General features: G+C 42.5%; 1 protein-coding gene across 1 annotated transcript in view; it reads right to left on the reverse strand.

The window, feature by feature from the left end:
• ecm2 (extracellular matrix protein 2, female organ and adipocyte specific) overlaps positions 1-21,408 on the reverse strand; it is a 40,241-nt gene extending 18,833 nt beyond the window's left edge. The window contains exons 1-3 of the mRNA XM_038983916.1: positions 21,322-21,408; positions 13,003-13,392; positions 2,221-2,409 (exon numbers count right to left, since the gene is read on the reverse strand). Coding sequence (XP_038839844.1) covers positions 2,221-2,409; positions 13,003-13,366 — 553 coding nt within the window. The 5' untranslated portion in view covers positions 13,367-13,392; positions 21,322-21,408. The remainder of the gene's footprint in view (positions 1-2,220; positions 2,410-13,002; positions 13,393-21,321) is intronic.
• Between the last annotated feature and the right edge of the window lie 1,462 nt (positions 21,409-22,870).

A 22,870-nucleotide genomic window follows, 5' to 3' on the forward strand; every position in this document is an offset into this window, starting at 1 on the left:
TACGGTAGTTAAGATTAGTACTACGGTAGTTAAGATTAGTACTACGGTAGTTAAGATTAGTACTGCGGTAGTTAAGATAGTACTACAGTAGTTAAGATTAGTACTACGGTAGTTAAGATTAGTACTACGGTAGTTAAGTAGTATACGGTAGTTAAGATAGTATACGGTAGTTAAGATAGTACTACGGTAGTTAAGATTAGTACTACGGTAGTTAAGATTAGTACTACGGTAGTTAAGATTAGTACTACGGTAGTTAAGATTAGTTAAGATAGTACTACGGTAGTTAAGATTAGTACTACGGTAGTTAAGGTTAGTACTACGGTAGTTAAGATTAGTACTACGGTAGTTAAGATAGTACTACGGTAGTTAAGATTAGTTAAGATAGTACTACGGTAGTTAAGATCAGTACTACGGTAGTTAAGATTAGTACTACGGTAGTTAAGATTAGTACTGCGGTAGTTAAGATTAGTACTACGGTAGTTAAGATTAGTACTACGGTCGTTAAGATTAGTACTACGGTCGTTAAGATAGTACTACGGTCGTTAAGATTAGTACTACGTCGTTAAGATAGTACTACGGTAGTTAAGATTAGTACTACGGTAGTTAAGATTAGTACTGCGGTAGTTAAGATTAGTACTGCGGTAGTTAAGATAGTACTACGGTAGTTAAGATTAGTACTACGGTAGTTAAGATTAGTACTACGGTAGTTAAGATTAGTACTACGGTAGTTAAGATTAGTACTACGGTAGTTAAGATTAGTACTGCGGTAGTTAAGATAGTACTACAGTAGTTAAGATTAGTACTACGGTAGTTAAGATTAGTACTACGGTAGTTAAGATTAGTTAAGATAGTACTACGGTAGTTAAGATAGTACACGTAGTAAGATTATATACGGTAGTTAAGTAGTACTACGGTAGTTAAGATTAGTACTGCGGTAGTTAAGATTAGTACTACGGTAGTTAGATTAGTATCGGTAGTTAAGATTAGTACTACGGTAGTAAGATAGTTAAGATAGTAACGGTAGTTAAGATTAGTACTACGGTAGTTAAGGTTAGTACTACGGTAGTTAAGATTAGTACTACGGTAGTTAAGATTAGTACTACGGTAGTTAAGATTAGTACTACGGTCGTTAAGATTAGTACTACGGTCGTTAAGATAGTACTACGGTCGTTAAGATTAGTACTACGGTAGTTAAGATAGTACTACGGTAGTTAAGATTAGTACTACGGTAGTTAAGATTAGTACTGCGGTAGTTAAGATTAGTACTACGGTAGTTAAGATAGTACTACGGTAGTTAAGATTAGTTAAGATAGTACTACGGTAGTTAAGATTAGTACTACGGTAGTTAAGATTAGTACTACGGTAGTTAAGATTAGTACTACGGTAGTTAAGATTAGTACTACGGTAGTTAAGATAGTACTACGGTAGTTAAGGTTAGTAATACGGTAGTTAAGGTAGTACTACGGTAGTTAAGATTAGTTAAGATAGTACTACGGTAGTTAAGATTAGTATCGGAGTTAGATGTATACGTAGATTAAGATAGTACTACGGTAGTTAAGATTAGTACTACGGTAGTTAAGATTAGTACTGCGGTAGTTAAGATAGTACTACAGTAGTTAAGATTAGTACTACGGTAGTTAAGATTAGTACTAAGTAAGATAGTTTAAGATTGTATACGGTAGTTAAGAATAGTACTACGGTAGTTAAGATAGTACTACGGTAGTTAAGATTAGTACTGCGGTAGTTAAGATTAGTACTACGGTAGTTAGATAGTACACGGTAGTTAAGATTAGTATACGGTAGTAAGATTAGTTAAGATAGTACTAGGTAGTTAAGATTAGTACTACGGTAGTTAAGGTTAGTACTACGGTAGTTAAGATTAGTACTACGGTAGTTAAGATAGTACTACGGTAGTTAAGATTAGTTAAGATAGTACTACGGTAGTTAAGATCAGTACTACGGTAGTTAAGATTAGTACTACGGTAGTTAAGATTAGTACTACGGTAGTTAAGATAGTACTACGGTAGTTAAGATTAGTTAAGATAGTACTACGGTAGTTAAGATCAGTACTACGGTAGTTAAGATTAGTACTACGGTAGTTAAGATTAGTTAAGATAGTACTACGGTAGTTAAGATTAGTTAAGATAGTACTACGGTAGTTAAGATCAGTGAAGATGGCCAGTGAAACACCACAATAACAATATTAACAACAACTCCTACCTGTATCCATGCAGACAGGACAGCACTCCCCAGTGGGAGTGTAGGAGTAGTGACATCGTAGGTGGGGACAAATGATCTCGTCACAGACCACCTCCCCTCCACTACACAGACAGGTAACACACTGCTTGGGGGACCAGACGGCTTTCTCAAACATGGTGATGCCCTGGTACACACACTGGCCCTTTTTACCTGGACGGAGAGACAAAGGCAGACGGGTTGATATCGTAGGGACAAACATACATTCTGTGATCAGATATCAAATGATTGTGGCTGGAGTTTTTCCTAGTTGCAGCCTGACCTGGTCTAGGAGTCAGACCTCATTGACTTGTACTGTGATCCAATACAACAGGGTTTCTCAACTGGCTGTGATTTTGTTATTTATTTCCGGACAGAAAAACAAAATGTAAGAAATATATACTGAACAAAAACATAAATGCAAAATGCAACAATTTCCAAAGATTTTACTGGGTTACAGTTCATATAAGGAAATCTGACAATTTAAATAAAGAGTCATACTGACTAATAGACCATACTGACTATTAGACCATACTGACTATTAGACCATACTGACTATTAGACCATACTGACTATTAGACCATACTGACTAACAGACCATACTGACTAATAGACCATACTGACTAATAGACCATACTGACTATTAGACCATACTGACTAATAGACCATACTGACTAATAGACCATACTGACTAATAGACCATACTGACCATACTGACTAACAGACCGTACTGACCATACTGACTAACAGACCATACTGACCATACTGACTAACAGACCATACTGACTAACAGACCATACTGACTATTAGACCATACTGACTAATAGACCATACTGACTATTAGACCATACTGACTATTAGACCATACTGACCATACTGACTAACAGACCGTACTGATCATACTGACTAACAGACCATACTGACCATACTGACTAACAGACCATACTGACTATTAGACCATACTGACTAATAGACCATACTGACCATACTGACTAATAGACCATACTGACCATACTGACTAACAGACCATACTGACCATACTGACTAACAGACCATACTGACCATACTGACTAAACAGACCTCATAAGCCATACGACTATAGACCATACTGACTATTAGACCATACTGACTAATAGACCATACTGACTAATAGACCATACTGACTAACAGACCATACTGACTAATAGACCATACTGACTAACAGACCATACTGACTAATAGACCATACTGACTAACAGACCATACTGACTAACAGACCATACTGACTAATAGACCATACTGACTAATAGACCATACTGACTAATAGACCATACTGACTAATAGACCATACTGACTAATAGACCATACTGACTAATAGACCATACTGACTAATAGACCATACTGACTAATAGACCATACTGACTATAGACCATACTGACTAATAGACCATACTGACTAATAGACCATACTGACTAATAGACCATACTGACTAACAACATACTGACTAATAGACCATACTGACTAACAGACCATACGACATAGCCATACTGACTAACGACCATATACTATAGACCATACTGACTAACAGACCATACTGACTATTAGACCATACTGACTAATAGACCATACTGACTAACAGACCATACTGACCATACTGACTAACAGACCGTACTGACTATTAGACCATACTGACTAATAGACCATACTGACTAACAGACCATACTGACTATTAGACCATACTGACTATTAGACCATACTGACTAACAGACCATACTGACTAATAGACCATACTGACTATTATACCATACTGACTAATAGACCATACTGACTAATAGACCATACTGACCATACTGACTAACAGACCATACTGACTAATAGACCATACTGACCATACTGACTAACAGACCATACTGACTAATAGACCATACTGACCATACTGACTAATAGACCATACTGACCGACAGACCATACTGCCTATTAGACCATACTGACTAATAGACCATACTGACTAATAGACCATACTGACCATACTGACTAACAGACCATACTGACTAACAGACCATACTGACTAACAGACCATACTGACTAATAGACCATACTGACCATACTGACTAACAGACCATACTGACTAATAGACCATACTGACCATACTGACTAACAGACCATACTGACTAATAGACCATACTGACCATACTGACTAATAGACCATACTGACCGACAGACCATAACTGACTATTAGACCATACTGACTAAAGCCATACTGACTAACAGACCATACTGACCATACTGACTAACAGACCATACTGACTAACAGACCATACTGATAACAGACCAAATGACTAATAGACCATACTGACTATCAGACCATACTGACTATTATACCATACTGACCGTACTGACTAACAGACAATACTGACTAATAGACCATACTGACTATCAGACCATACTGACTAATAGACCATACTGACTATTATACCATACTGACCGTACTGACTAACAGACCATACTGACCATTCGACCATTCGACCATACTGACTGACAGACCATTAGACCATACTGACTAACAGACCGTACTGACTATTATACCATACTGACTAATAGACATACGACTATTGACCATAATGACATTAGACATACTGACTAACAGACCATACTGACTAACAGACCATACTGACTAACAGACCATACTGACTAACAGACCATACTGACTAACAGACCATACTGACTAACAGACCATACTGACTAACAGACCATACTGACTATTAGACCATACTGACTAAGACCATACTGACTACACGACATATGATAGACTATGACTAATACCACTGACTATCAGACCAACTGACTATGACCATACTGACTATTATACCATACTGACCGACTGACCATTCGACCATACTGACTGACAGACCATACTGACTAATAGACCATACTGACTAATAGACCATACTGACTATTATACCATACTGACCGACTGACCATTCGACCATACTGACTGACAGACCATTAGACCATACTGACTAATAGACCATACTGACTAATAGACCATACTGACTAACAGACCATACTGACTAATAGACCATACTGACTAATAGACCATACTGACTAACAGACCATACTGACTAACAGACCATACTGACTAATAGACCATACTGACTAATAGACCATACTGACTAATGACATGACCATAATACCATACTGACTAATAGACCATACTGACTATTAGACCATACTGACTAATAGACCATACTGACTAATAGACCATACTGACTATTAGACCATACTGACTAATAGACCATACTGACTAATAGACCATACTGACTATTAGACCATACTGACTAATAGACCATACTGACTAATAGACCATACTGACTAACAGACCATACTGACTAACAGACCATACTGACTAATAGACCATACTGACTAATAGACCATACTGACTAATAGACCATACTGACTAATAGACCATACTGACTAAGAACATACTGACTAATAGCCATACTGACTAATAGACACTACTGACTAATAGCATCCGACTTAACAGACCATACTGACTAATAGACCATACTGACTAACAGACCATACTGACTAATAGACCATACTGACTAACAGACCATACTGACTATTAGACCATACTGACTAACAGACCATACTGACTAACAGACCATACTGACTATTAGACCATACTGACTAATAGACCATACTGACTAATAGACCATACTGACTAACAGACCATACTGACTATTAGACCATACTGACTAACAGACCATACTGACTAACAGACCATACTGACTATTAGACCATACTGACTATTAGACCATACTGACTAACAGCCATACTGACTAATAGACCATACTGACATTATAACCATACTGACTAATAGACCATACTGACTAATAGACCATACTGACATACTAACAACAGACCATACTGACTAATAGACCATACTGACCATACTGACTAATAGACCATACTGACCGACAGACCATACTGCCTATTAGACCATACTGACTAATAGACCATACTGACTAATAGACCATACTGACCATACTGACTAACAGACCATACTGACTAACAGACCATACTGACTAACAGACCATACTGACCATACTGACTAACAGACCATACTGACTAATAGACCATACTGACCATACTGACTAACAGACCATACTGACTAACAGACCATACTGACTAACAGACCATACTGACTAATAGACCATACTGACCATACTGACTAATAGACCATACTGACCGACAGACCATACTGCCTATTAGACCATACTGACTAATAGACCATACTGACTAATAGACCATACTGACCATACTGACTAACAGACCATACTGACTAACAGACCATACTGACTAACAGACCATACTGACTAATAGACCATACTGACTATCAGACCATACTGACTATTATACCATACTGACCGTACTGACTAACAGACAATACTGACTAATAGACCATACTGACTATCAGACCATACTGACTATTATACCATACTGACCGTACTGACTAACAGACCATACTGACCATTCGACCATTCGACCATACTGACTGACAGACCATTAGACCATACTGACTAACAGACCGTACTGACTATTATACCATACTGACTAATAGACCATACTGACTATTAGACCATACTGACTAACAGACCATACTGACTAACAGACCATACTGACTAACAGACCATACTGACTAACAGACCATACTGACTAACAGACATACTGACTAACAGACATACATACTGACAGACCATACTGACTAACAGCATACGACATAGACCATACTGACTAACAGACCATACTGACTAACAGACCATACTGACTAACAGACCATACTGACTATTATACCATACTGACTATCAGACCATACTGACTAATAGACCATACTGACTATTATACCATACTGACCGACTGACCATTCGACCATACTGACTGACAGACCATTAGACCATACTGACTAACAGACCGTACTGACTATTATACCATACTGACTAATAGACCATACTGACTATTAGACCATACTGACTAACAGACCATACTGACTAACAGACCATACTGACTAACAGACCATACTGACTAACAGACCATACTGACTAATAGACCATACTGACTAATAGACCATACTGACTAACAGACCATACTGACTACAGACCATACTGACTACAGACATACTGACTATTATACCATACTGACTAATGACCATACTGACTATTAGCCATACTGACTAACAAGACCGTACTGACATAACCATACTGACTAATAGACCATACTGACTAACAGACCATACTGACTAACAGACCATACTGACTAACAGACCATACTGACTAACAGACCATACTGACTAATAGACCATACTGACCGACTGACCATTCGACCATACTGACCGACAGACCATTAGACCATACCGACTATTATACCATACTGACTAATAGACCATACTGACTATTAGACCATACTGACTAATAGACCATACTGACTAACAGACCATACTGACTAATAGACCATACTGACTAATAGACCATACTGACTAATAGACCAACTGATAATAGACCATACTGACCTACTGACTAATAGACCATACTGACTAACAGACCATAGACTAATAGACCATACGACTAACAGACCATACTGACTAATAGACCATACTGACTAATAGACCATACGACTAATAGACCATACTGACTAACAGACCTACTGACTAATAGACCATACTGACTAATAGACCATACTGATAACAGACCATACTGACTATTAGACATACTGACAATAGACCATACTGACTAATAGACCATACGACTAATAGACCATACTGACTAATAGACCTACTGACTAACAGACCATACTGACTAATAGACCATACTGATAAGACCATACTGACTAACAGACCATACTGCTAACAGACCATATACTAGACCAACTGACTAACAACTATGACTAACAGACCATACTGACTAATAGACCATACTGACTAACAGACCATACTGACCATAATGACTTACAGACCATACGACTATAGACCATATGACAACTAGACCATACTGACTAACAGACCATACTGACTAACAGACCATACTGACTAATAGACCATACTGACTAACAGACCATACTGACTATTAGACCATACTGACTATTAGACCATACTGACTAACAGACCATACTGACTAATAGACCATACTGACTATTAGACCATACTGACTAACAGACCATACTGACTAATAGACCATACTGACTAATAGACCATACTGACTAACAGACCATACTGACTAACAGACCATACTGACTATTAGACCATACTGACTAATAGACCATACTGACTAATAGACCATACTGACTATAGACCATACATGACTAAAGACCATACTGACTAATGACCGTACTGACTAACAGACCTACTGACTAACAGACCGCTACTGATAACAGACGACTGACTACTAGACGTATGACTAATAGACCGTACTGACTAATAGACCGTACTGACTATGACCATACTGACTAACAGACATATGACTGACTAATAGACCATACTGACTAACAGACCATACTGACCACAGACCATACTGATAATAGAACATACTGACTAATAGAACATACTGACTAACAGACCATACTGACTAACAGACCATACTGACTAACAGACCATACGATAATAGACCAACTGACTAATAGACCATACTGACTAACAGACCATACTGACATTAGACCATACTGACTAATAGACCTACTGACTAACAGACCATACTGACTACTAGACCATACTGACTATTAGACACTGACTAACAGACCATACTGACTAATAGACCAACTGACTATATTAGACATACTGACTAACAGACCCATACTGACTAACAGACCATACTGACTAACAGACCATACTGACTAACAGACCATACTGACTAACAGACCATACTGACTAACAGACCATACTGACTATTAGACCATACTGACTATTATACCATACTGACCGTACTAACAGACCATACTGACTATTAGACCATACTGACTATTAGACCATACTGACCATACTGACTAACAGACCATTACTGACAACAGACCATACTGACTAACAGACCATACTGACTAATAGACCATACTGACTAATAGACCATACTGACCATACTAACTAACAGACCATACTGACTAACAGACCATACTGACCATACTGACTAATAGACCATACTGACCAGTAGACCATACTGACTAATAGACCATACTGACTATTAGACCATACTGACTAACAGACCTATGACTATAGACCATACATAGACCATAATGCCATTAGACCATACTGACTAATAGACCATACTGACTAATAGACCATACTGACTATTATACCATACTGACCGTACTGACTAATAGACCATACTGACTAACAGACCATACTGACTAATAGACCATACTGACTAACAGACCATACTGACTAACAGACCATACTGACTAACAGACCATACTGACTAACAGACCATACTGACTAACAGACCATACTGACTAATAGACCATACTGACTAATAGACATACTGACTAAACATACTGACCATACTAACTAACAGACCATACTGACCATACTGACTAACAGACCATACTGACCATACTGACTAATAGACCATACTGACCAATAGACCATACTGACCATACTGACTAATAGACCATACTGACTAATAGACCATACTGACTAACAGACCATACTGACCATACTGACTAATAGACCATACTGACCATACTGACTAATAGACCATACTGACTAATAGACCATACTGACTAACAGACCATACTGACTATTAGACCATACTGACTATTATACCATACTGACCGTACTGACTAATAGACCATACTGACTAACAGACCGTACTGACTAACAGACCGTACTGACTAACAGACCGTACTGACTAACAGACCGTACTGACTAACAGACCGTACTGACTAACAGACCATACTGACTATTAGACCATACTGACTATTAGACCATACTGACTAACAGACCATACTGACTATTATACCATACTGACCGTACTAACAGACCATACTGACTATTAGACCATACTGACTATTAGACCATACTGACCATACTGACTAACAGACCATACTGACTAACAGACCATACTGACTAACAGACCATACTGACTAACAGACCATACTGACTAATAGACCATACTGACTAATAGACCATACTGACCATACTAACTAACAGACCATACTGACTAACAGACCATACTGACCATACTGACTAATAGACCATACTGACCAGTAGACCATACTGACTAATAGACCATACTGACTATTAGACCATACTGACTAACAGACCATACTGACTAATAGACCATACTGACTAATAGACCATACCGACTATTAGACCATACTGACTAATAGACCATACTGACTAATAGACCATACTGACTATTATACCATACTGACCGTACTGACTAATAGACCATACTGACTAACAGACCATACTGACTAACAGACCATACTGACTAACAGACCATACTGACTAACAGACCATACTGACTAACAGACCATACTGACTAACAGACCATACTGACTAACAGACCATACTGACTAACAGACCATACTGACTAATAGACCATACTGACTAATAGACCATACTGACTAATAGACCATACTGACCATACTAACTAACAGACCATACTGACCATACTGACTAACAGACCATACTGACCATACTGACTAATAGACCATACTGACCAATAGACCATACTGACCATACTGACTAATAGACCATACTGACTAATAGACCATACTGACTAACAGACCATACTGACCATACTGACTAATAGACCATACTGACCATACTGACTAATAGACCATACTGACTAATAGACCATACTGACTAACAGACCATACTGACTATTAGACCATACGACTAAAGACCTACTGACTAATAGACCATACTGACTAATAGACCATAGACTAATGACCATACTGACTAATAGACCATACTGATATTATACCATACCGTACTGACTAAAGCCATACTGAATAAAAGACCATACTGATGAAAGACCATACTGACTAACAGACCATAGACGAAACAGACCATAATGACTAACAGACATACTGACTAACAGACCATACTGACTAACAGACCATACTGACTAACAGACCATACTGACTAATAGACCATACTGACTAATAGACCATACTGACCATACTAACTAACAGACCATACTGACCATACTGACTAACAGACCATACTGACCATACTGACTAATAGACCATACTGACCAATAGACCATACTGACCATACTGACTAATGAACATACTAATAAGACCATACGACTACCTGAACCATACAAATGACATACTGACCATACTGACTAATAGACCATACTGACTAATAGACCATACTGACTAACAGACCATACTGACTATTAGACCATACTGACTAACAGACCATACTGACTAATAGACCATACTGACTAATAGACCATACTGACTAATAGACCATACTGACTATTATACCATACTGACCGTACTGACTAATAGACCATACTGACTAACAGACCATACTGACTAATAGACCATACTGACTAACAGACCATACTGACTAACAGACCATACTGACTAACAGACCGTACTGACTAACAGACCGTACTGACTAACAGACCGTACTGACTAACAGACCGTACTGACTAACAGACCATACTGACTATTAGACCATACTGACTATTAGACCATACTGACCGACAGACCATACTGAGGTAAAATCTTCAGGAGGAAAATATTTTGTATGTGGAGGATGAGGGCTGCAGTAGATATCTCAGATAGGGGGAGTGAGGCCTAAGAGGGTTTTATAAATAAGCATCAACCAGTGGGTCTTGCGACGGGTATACAGAGATGACCAGTTTACAGAGGAGTATAGAGTGCAGTGATGTGTCCTATAAGGAGCATTGGTGGTAAATCTGATGGCCGAAAGGTAAAGAACATCTAGCCGCTCGAGAGCACCCCTTACCTGCCGATCTATAAATTATTTCTCTGTAATCTAGCATGGGTAGGATGGTCATCTGAATCAGCGTTAAATCAAATCAAAGTTTATTTGTCACGTGCGCCGAATATAACAGGTGTAGACCTTACAGTGAAATGCTTACTCTAACCAATAGTGCAAAAAAGGTACGTTTGGCAGCTGGGGTGAAAGAGGAGCGATTACGATAGAGGAAACCAAGTCTAGATTTAACTTTAGCCTGCAGCTTTGATATGTGCTGAGAGAAGGACAGTGTACCGTCTAGCCATACTCCCAAGTACTTGTATGAGGTGACTACCTCAACCTCTAAACCCTCAGAGGTAGTAATAACACCGGGGGGAGAGGGGCATTCTTCTTACCAAACCACAAGACCTTTGTTTTGGAGGTGTTCAGAACAAGGTCAAGGGTAGAGAAAGTTTGTTGGACACTAAGAAAGCTTTGTTGTAGAGCGTTTAACACAACATCCGAGGAGGGGCCAGCTGAGTATAAGACTGTATCATCTGCATATAAATGGATGAGAGAGCTTCCTCCTGCCTGAGAAGAACGTGGGGCATTCCCTACTAAGCTCGTACAGTACATTGTTCCCTTTTGTTGAAGACATCTGCTGCCTGATTCAGTTCAGTAACTGTACAAATACACCAACCGTAATCAAACTGCTTAATTCATTGTTTGATTATATAGAAAATAAAAGGACTGTGAGCGTAAGTCTATGTGCGTAACATCTGGTACAGCAGAGAGGGGGGAGACAGAAATGGAGGGAGAGAGAGAGGGATTGAGAGAGAGAGGCGTGGTGGTGGACTAACCTGGGATAACATTGTAGTTAGACTGTCTCTCGTCAACACTCTTGTACGACTCAATGAATATAGACCCTCTGTCTCCTCCTGCGTTGGGTGGAAGACTCCCCAGCCTCGTCAGACCCAGGGGGGGTTTTGACCTCTGATTGTCCCTGTTCCCCTTGGCTCTCCCTTTCCCGGGCCCTCCTGCCTTCCTCCTCTTTCCCCGTCCTAGTCCTACTCCCTGGGGCTGGTTGTGCTCTGCGCCCCCTGGCCCTCTCCTCCTCCCGTTGCCCTGGCCTGCCAGCCCTCTTTGGTCCTGGGCCCCAGCTCCAGCCACCTCCAGATACAGGTAGGCCAGGAGAGACAGAGAGAGGAGAACCCAGCGCTCCATAGCAGAACAGGAGTCTGTGTGTTACACTGGAACAAGACAAAGAGGGGTTTTAGATACTGGTAAAGCCCTTGATATAGAGAGCTGTGAGACACTACGTCCAAAATGGCACCCTATATAGTGCACTACTTTTTTTACCTGGGTCTCTATATAACATGTAGCATGTCAAAGGTAGTGCACTATATTGGGAAAAGGGTGCTATGTAGGATACGGACATAATATGTAGTTTCTACATGCTCTAGCGTAGTAATAACAAGCCTCTGGTCTATAGTCCGAGTCAGACAGTAGACGGATTAGGCCAGGCACAAACCTCTCTCTGTCACCAGGGCTGTAATTCTGTAATGCTTACCTTTCACAGCTTTGTGAAGATACTCCTTTAAATATGTGATGCAGCACATTTAGGATTTAGACTGAATAATGTTAAGTGTGTTGATTGACAAAGACGATGGCATGTTCACCCAGACAACAGCTGTTAATACAGGATTTACATCCATTCTGTCACCTAGACAACAGCTGTTAATACAGGATCTACATCCATCCTGTCACATAGACAACAGCTGTTAATACAGGATCTACATCCATCCTGTCACCTAGACAACAGCTGTTAATACAGGATCTACATCCATCCTGTCACCTAGACAACAGCTGTTATACAGGAGAATCAGACTTGTTTAGGATTGGTCTTTAGGCAGAGGAGAATCAGAATTGTTTAGGATTGGTCTTTAGGCAGAGGAGAATCAGAATTGTTTAGGATTGGTCTTTAGGTAGAGGAGAATCAGACTTGTTAAGGATTGGTCTTTAGGTAGAGGAGAATCAGAATTGTTTAGGATTGGTCTTTAGGTAGAGGAGAATCAGACTTGTTTAAGATTGGTCTTTAGGCAGAGGAGAATCAGACTTGTTTAGGATTGGTCTTTAGGTAGAGGAGAATCAGACTTGTTTAGGATTGGTCTTTAGGTAGAGGAGAATCAGACTTGTTTAGGATTGGTCTTTAGGCAGAGGAGAATCAGACTTGTTTAGGATTGGTCTTTAGGTAGAGGAGAATCAGACTTGTTTAGGATTGGTCTTTAGGTAGAGGAGAATCAGACTTGTTTAGGATTGGTCTTTAGGCAGAGGAGAATCAGACTTGTTTAGGATTGGTCTTTAGGTAGAGGAGAATCAGACTTGTTTAGGATTGGTCTTTAGGTAGAGGAGAATCAGACTTGTTTAGGATTGGTCTTTAGGTAGAGGAGAATCAGACTTGTTTAGGATTGGTCTTTAGGCAGAGGAGAATCAGACTTGTTTAGAATTGGTCTTTAGGTAGAGGAGAATCAGACTTGTTTAGGATTGGTCTTTAGGTAGAGGAGAATCAGACTTGTTTAGGATTGGTCTTTAGGCAGAGGAGAATCAGACTTGTTTAGGATTGGTCTTTAGGTAGAGGAGAATCAGACTTGTTTAGGATTGGTCTTTAGGTAGAGGAGAATCAGACTTGTTTAGGATTGGTCTTTAGGCAGAGGAGAATCAGACTTGTTTAGGATTGGTCTTTAGGTAGAGGAGAATCAGACTTGTTTAGGATTGGTCTTTAGGTAGAGGAGAATCAGACTTGTTTAGGATTGGTCTTTAGGCAGAGGAGAATCAGACTTGTTTAGGATTGGTCTTTAGGCAGAGGAGAATCAGACTTGTTTAGGATTGGTCTTTAGGCAGAGGAGAATCAGACTTGTTTAGGATTGGTCTTTAGGTAGAGGAGAATCAGACTTGTTTAGGATTGGTCTTTAGGCAGAGGAGAATCAGACTTGTTTAGGATTGGTCTTTAGGCAGAGGAGAATCAGACTTGTTTAGGATTGGTCTTTAGGTAGAGGAGAATCAGACTTGTTTAGGATTGGTCTTTAGGTAGAGGAGAATCAGACTTGTTTAGGATTGGTCTTTAGGCAGAGGAGAATCAGACTTGTTTAGGATTAGTCTTTAGGCAGAGGAGAATCAGACTTGTTTAGGATTGGTCTTTAGGCAGAGGAGAATCAGACTTGTTTAGAATTGGTCTTTAGGCAGAGGAGAATCAGACTTGTTTAGGATTGGTCTTTAGGCAGAGGAGAATCAGACTTGTTTAGGATTGGTCTTTAGGTAGAGGAGAATCAGACTTGTTTAGGATTGGTCTTTAGGTAGAGGAGAATCAGACTTGTTTAGGATTGGTCTTTAGGCAGAGGAGAATCAGACTTGTTTAGGATTGGTCTTTAGGTAGAGGAGAATCAGACTTGTTTAGGATTGGTCTTTAGGTAGAGGAGAATCAGACTTGTTTAGGATTGGTCTTTAGGCAGAGGAGAATCAGACTTGTTTAGGATTGGTCTTTAGGCAGAGGAGAATCAGACTTGTTTAGGATTGGTCTTTAGGCAGAGGAGAATCAGACTTGTTTAGGATTGGTCTTTAGGTAGAGGAGAATCAGACTTGTTTAGGATTGGTCTTTAGGCAGAGGAGAATCAGACTTGTTTAGGATTGGTCTTTAGGCAGAGGAGAATCAGACTTGTTTAGGATTGGTCTTTAGGTAGAGGAGAATCAGACTTGTTTAGGATTGGTCTTTAGGTAGAGGAGAATCAGACTTGTTTAGAATTGGTCTTTAGGCAGAGGAGAATCAGACTTGTTTAGGATTAGTCTTTAGGCAGAGGAGAATCAGACTTGTTTAGGATTGGTCTTTAGGCAGAGGAGAATCAGACTTGTTTAGGATTGGTCTTTAGGCAGAGGAGAATCAGACTTGTTTAGGATTGGTCTTTAGGCAGAGGAGAATCAGACTTGTTTAGGATTGGTCTTTAGGTAGAGGAGAATCAGACTTGTTAAGGATTGGTCTTCATTTCCTCCAGACTACAGGTAGGAAACTAGTTTATATTGTAAACAGATTCTGTAATATCTCAACTCTGTCCTCAACCGTCTTCTAGGTCTAGGACCATCCTGCAGATTGGTGGTGTGTGTATGTGGGTGTAGCAGGAAGTGTGTGAACATGCTGAAGGATGTCTTCACTCTTATCCCGAGAGACAGAGACAGAGAGACAGAGAGAGAGAATGTCTGTACTGAGCCTCAGGCAGCCAGTCACTTTTATCCCAACAGACAGAGAGAGAGAGCATGTCTGTACTAGTGCACTACTTTTGACCAGGGCACTATTTGTATTTTTATATTTTGTATTTATTATTGATCTCCATTAGTTCCTGCCAAGGCAGCAGCTACTCTTTCTGGGGTTTATTATGGATCCCCATTAGTTCCTGCCAAGGCAGCAGCTACTCTTCCTGGGGTTTATTATGGATCCCCATTAGTTCCTGCCAAGGCAGCAGCTACTCTTCCTGGGGTTTATTATGGATCCCCATTAGTTCCTGCCAAGGCAGCAGCTACTCTTCCTGGGGTTTATTATGGATCCCCATTAGTTCCTGCCAAGGCAGCAGCTACTCTTCCTGGGGTTTATTATGGATCCCCATTAGTTCCTGCCAAGGCAGCAGCTACTCTTCCTGGGGTTTATTATGGATCCCCATTAGTTCCTGCCAAGGCAGCAGCTACTCTTCTTGGGGTTTATTATGGATCCTCATTAGTTCCTGCCAAGGCAGCAGCTACTCTTCCTGGGGTTTATTATGGATCCCCCATTTAGTTCCTGCCAAGGCAGCAGCTACTCTTCCTGGGGTTTATTATGGATCCCCATTTAGTTCCTGCCAAGGCAGCAGCTACTCTTCCTGGGGTTTATTATGGATCCTCATTAGTTCCTGCCAAGGCAGCAGCTACTCTTCCTGGGGTTTATTATGGATCCCCATTTAGTTCCTGCCAGGGCAGCAGCTACTCTTCCTGGGGTTTATTATGGATCCCCATTAGTTCCTGCCAAGGCAGCAGCTACTCTTCCTGGGGTTTATTATGGATCCTCATTAGTTCCTGCCAAGGCAGTGGCTACTCTTCCTGGGGTTTATTATGGATCCCCATTAGTTCCTGCCAAGGCAGCGGCTACTCTTCCTGGGGTTTATTATGGATCCCCATTAGTTCCTGCCAAGGCAGCAGCTACTCTTCCTGGGGTTTATTATGGATCCCCATTAGTTCCTGCCAAGGCAGCAGCTACTCTTCCTGGGGTTTATTATGGATCCCCATTAGTTCCTGCCAAGACAGCAGCTACTCTTCCTGGGGTTTATTATGGATCCCCATTAGTTCCTGCCAAGGCAGCAGCTACTCTTCCTGGGGTTTATTATGGATCCCCATTAGTTCCTGCCAAGACAGCAGCTACTCTTCCTGGGGTTTATTATGGATCCCCATTAGTTCCTGCCAAGGCAGCAGCTACTCTTCCTGGGGTTTATTATGGATCCCCATTAGTTCCTGCCAAGGCAGCAGCTACTCTTCCTGGGGTTTATTATGGATCCCCATTAGTTCCTGCCAAGGCAGCAGCTACTCTTCCTGGGGTTTATTATGGATCCCCATTAGTTCCTGCCAAGGCAGCAGCTACTCTTCCTGGGGTTTACATAGAGTTAAAACATAACAATTCCCAACACATTACTACAATATTGTGTGTGCGTGCGCGTGTGTGTTTGTGTTCACAGTCCATGCTGTTCTGTAAGGTGTAATTTTCAGTTTTTTAAATACCTACTTATCTGCCTGCGTTACTTGAATAATGTTCCATGTAGTCATGGCTCTAGGTTCCATGTGGTCATGGCTCTAGGTTCCATGTAGTCATGGCTCTAGGTTCCATGTAGTCATGGCTCTAGCTTCCATGTAGTCACGGCTCTAGGTTCCATCTGGTCATTGCTCTAGGTTCCATGTAGTCATGGCTCTAGGTTCCATGTAGTCATGGCTCTAAGTTCCATGTAGTCATGGCTCTAGGTTCCATGTAGTCATGGCTCTAGGTTCCATGTGGTCATGGCTCTAGGTTCCATGTGGTCATGGCTCTAGATTCCATGTGGTCATGGCTCTAGATTCCATGTGGTCATGGCTCTAGATTCCATGTGGTCATGGCTCTAGGTTCCATGTAGTCATGGCTCTAGGTTCCATGTAGTCATGGCTCTAGGTTCCATGTAGTCATGGCTCTAGGTTCCATGTAGTCATAGCTCTAGGTTCCATGTAGTCATGGCTCTAGGTTCCACGTAGTCATGGCTCTAGGTTCCACGTAGTCATGGCTCTAGGTTCCACGTAGTCATGGCTCTAGGTTCCACGTAGTCATGGCTCTAGGTTCCACGTAGTCATGGCTCTAGGTTCCACGTAGTCATGGCTCTAGGTTCCACGTAGTCATGGCTCTAGGTTCCACGTAGTCATGGCTCTAGGTTCCACGTAGTCATGGCTCTAGGTTCCACGTAGTCATGGCTCTAGGTTCCATGTAGTCATGGCTCTAGGTTCCATGTAGTCATTGCTCTAGGTTCCATGTAGTCATTGCTCTAGGTTCCATGTAGTCATTGCTCTAGGTTCCATGTGGTCATGGCTCTAGGTTCCATGTAGTCATTGCTCTAGGTTCCATGTGGTCATGGCTCTAGGTTCCATGTAGTCATTGCTCTAGGTTCCATCTGGTCATTGCTCTAGGTTCCATGTGGTCATGGCTCTAGGTTCCATGTGGTCATGGCTCTAGGTTCCATGTAGTCATGGCTCTAGGTTCCATGTAGTCATTGCTCTAGGTTCCATGTAGTCATGGCTCTAGGTTCCATGTAGTCATGGCTCTAGGTTCCATGTAGTCATGGCTATAGGTTCCATGTAGTCATGGCTATAGGTTCCATGTAGTCATGGCTATAGGTTCCATGTAGTCATGGCTATAGGTTCCATGTGGTCATGGCTCTAGGTTCCATGTAGTCATGGCTCTAGGTTCCATGTAGTCATGGCTCTAGGTTCCATGTAGTCATTGCTCTAGGTTCCATGTAGTCATGGCTCTAGGTTCCATGTAGTCATGGCTCTAGGTTCCATGTAGTCATGGCCCTAGGTTCCATGTAGTCATTGCTCTAGGTTCCATGTAGTCATGGCTCTAGGTTCCATGTAGTCGTGGCTCTAGGTTCCATGTAGTCATTGCTCTAGGTTCCATGTAGTCATGGCTCTAGGTTCCATGTAGTCATGGCTCTAGGTTCCATGTGGTCATGGCTCTAGGTTCCATGTGGTCATGGCTCGAGGTTCCATGTGGTCATGGCTCTATGTAGTACTGGCCTTAGGGTGCACTATAAATCAAGTCAAATTGTATTGCTCACATACACATATTTAGCAGATGTTACTGTGGGTGTAGCAAAATGCTTGTGAAGGGAATAGGTTGCACTATAAAGGGAATAAGGGAATAGGGTGCCATTTGGGAAGCAGCCTCAGCAGTCAGTCATAAACCGGCCCTGGAACTGAAGCATTAAACCCTCCTTCCACTCAGAGGAGAAGAAAAGGAGAGGGGAGAGGAGAAGGAGAGGGGAGAGGAGAAGGAGAGGGGAGAGGAGAAGGAGAGGGGAGAGGAGAATGGGAGAGGAGAAGGAGAGAAGGGGAGGGGAGAGAGAAGGGGAAAGGAGAAGGGGAGGGGAGAAGGGAGAGGAGAGGGGAGGAGGGGAGAGGAGAAGGGAGGGGAGAGGAGAAGGAGAGGGGAGAAGGAGGGGAGAGGAGATGGAGAGGGGAGAGGAGAAGGAGAGGGGAGGGGAGGGGAGAGGAGAGGAGAGGGGAGGGGGGAGGGGAGAGGGAAGGGGAGAGGAGAAGGAGAGGGGAGAGAGAAGGGGAGGGGAGGGGAAAGGGAGAGAAGGAGGGGGGGAAGAGAGAAGGGGACGGGGAAGAGGAGAGGGGAAAGAAAAGAGTGGAAAACATTGTGATTAACGTGACCCTCTGGATGACTAGGCTCACATGGAGAAACTCTATACAAACAGAAGAGAAGAGGGAGGGACAGAGAGAGAGGGGAGAGAGAGAGAGAGGAGGGAAAGGGTGGGGGGGAAGAGGGAGGGAGTTTACTGAACTAAAAATAATCTACAGGAGAGGATGAGACTGAATGAAACCATTTTTAGACTAATAATGAAGTCGCCACAGTTTGGCTGTGGAGTTTTCAGTCTCATTCCAAGCTGTCAGGTAACCATCTTAACCAAAGCTTTTAATAGTGGGGTGTTTTCACGTCTTACTGAACAGTTGGATAGGATTTAATGCTGACAGTTAGGACTAGGAATGCATTTGTTGATATAGAAAGGGGGTAGAGGAAATGAAGATCCCAGATGAACGATTAGCTTCTAACAAAAATAAACAACAAGGGAACACTTTCAAAGCTGTTTTACTAACATGGCAGGAAAAAGTTGATACTCTCACTGGACTGTATTCTGTGTCCAGAAATCATCAGTCTACCCCCCCCCCCCCCCCCCCAAACACAGAACACCTCCCTCGCTGACCTACTCAAACACAGAACACCTCCCTCACTGACCTACTCAAACACAGAACACCTCCCTCGCTGACCTACTCAAACACAGAACACCTCCCTCGCTGACCTACTCAAACACAGAACACCTCCCTCACTGACCTACTCAAACACAGAACACCTCCCTCACTGACCTACTCAAACACAGAACACCTCCCTCGCTGACCTACTCAAACACAGAACACCTCCCTCACTGACCTACTCAAACACAGAACACCTCCCTCACTGACCTACTCAAACACAGAACACCTCCCTCGCTGACCTACTCAAACACAGAACACCTCCCTCACTGACCTACTCAAACACAGAACACCTCCCTCACTGACCTACTCAAACACAGAACACCTCCCTCACTGACCTACTCAAACACAGAACACCTCCCTCACTGACCTACTCAAACACAGAACACCTCCCTCGCTGACCTACTCAAACACAGAACACCTCCCTCACTGACCTACTCAAACACAGAACACCTCCCTCACTGACCTACTCAAACACAGAACACCTCCCTCACTGACCTACTCAAACACAGAACACCTCCCTCACTGACCTACTCAAACACAGAACACATTGAACTTAATGACTAGCTATAGTTAAAGCGGAACAAGTAGTGAGACAACCCAGTATACATTACCAACGTGTTGCAGGATGTCTGTCTGTCTGTATGTTGCAATGCCAAGTTATTTCCTCCCTCTTCCAAACCAGCTGTAGGACAGTGTCCTCTCCTCTGCAGGCTCTGAGCTGCCGAGGAGATAAATGTTTTAAACAGACAGAGAGGAAGACAAGCCTGTTATGCTCCGCTCACAGAAGCCCGGGGATGCCAAGCCTTGCCTAACAGAAGACATGTTTTAGAAGTCTGTAAAGCTGTAGCATCAGAGAGAGAGCAGATCACTTAAACGACTAGAAAATACACGAAGACAGTGTTGAGAGAGGTCATTTTCTCTTGTAATTACTAGCCAAGCTAACACAATGGTGGTGTTGGGTACACTACTCTGCAACAACAACAGAGGTGTAGCTTTACCCCTATAGCTTGTCATTATCCAGTCTGCAGACTGCACCGCCACTAACCAGTCTGCAGACTGCACCGCCACTAACCAGTCTGCAGACTGCACCGCCTCTAACCAGTCTGCAGACTGCACCGCCACTAACCAGTCTGCAGACTGCACCGCCTCTAACCAGTCTGCAGACTGCACCGCCTCTAACCAGTCTGCAGACTGCACCGCCTCTAACCAGTCTGCAGACTGCACCGCCTCTAACCAGTCTGCAGACTGCACCGCCTCTAACCAGTCTGCAGACTGCACCGCCACTAACCAGTCTGCAGACTGCACCGCCTCTAACCAGTCTGCAGACTGCACCGCCTCTAACCAGTCTGCAGACTGCACCGCCACTAACCAGTCTGCAGACTGCACCGCCTCTAACCAGTCTGCAGACTGCACCGCCACTAACCAGTCTGCAGACTGCACCGCCACTAACCAGTCTGCAGACTGCACCGCCACTAACCAGTCTGCAGACTGCACCGCCACTAACCAGTCTGCAGACTGCACCGCCACTAACCAGTCTGCAGACTGCACCGCCACTAACCAGTCTGCAGACTGCACCGCCACTAACCAGTCTGCAGACTGCACCGCCACTAACCAGTCTGCAGACTGCACCGCCACTAACCAGTCTGCAGACTGCACCGCCACTAACCAGTCTGCAGACTGCACCGCCACTAACCAGTCTGCAGACTGCACCGCCACTAACCAGTCTGCAGACTGCACCGCCTCTAACCAGTCTGCAGACTGCACCGCCACTAACCAGTCTGCAGACTGCACCGCCACTAACCAGTCTGCAGACTGCACCGCCACTAACCAGTCTGCAGACTGCACCGCCACTAACCAGTCTGCAGACTGCACCGCCACTAACCAGTCTGCAGACTGCACCGCCTCTAACCAGTCTGCAGACTGCACCGCCACTAACCAGTCTGCAGACTGCACCGCCACTAACCAGTCTGCAGACTGCACCGCCACTAACCAGTCTGCAGACTGCACCGCCTCTAACCAGTCTGCAGACTGCACCGCCTCTAACCAGTCTGCAGACTGCACCGCCTCTAACCAGTCTGCAGACTGCACCGCCTCTAACCAGTCTGCAGACTGCACCGCCTCTAACCAGTCTGCAGACTGCACCGCCACTAACCAGTCTGC

The sequence above is a fragment of the Salvelinus namaycush genome, unplaced genomic scaffold (assembly GCF_016432855.1).
Source record: "Salvelinus namaycush isolate Seneca unplaced genomic scaffold, SaNama_1.0 Scaffold20, whole genome shotgun sequence".
NCBI classification, from domain to species: domain Eukaryota; kingdom Metazoa; phylum Chordata; class Actinopteri; order Salmoniformes; family Salmonidae; genus Salvelinus; species Salvelinus namaycush.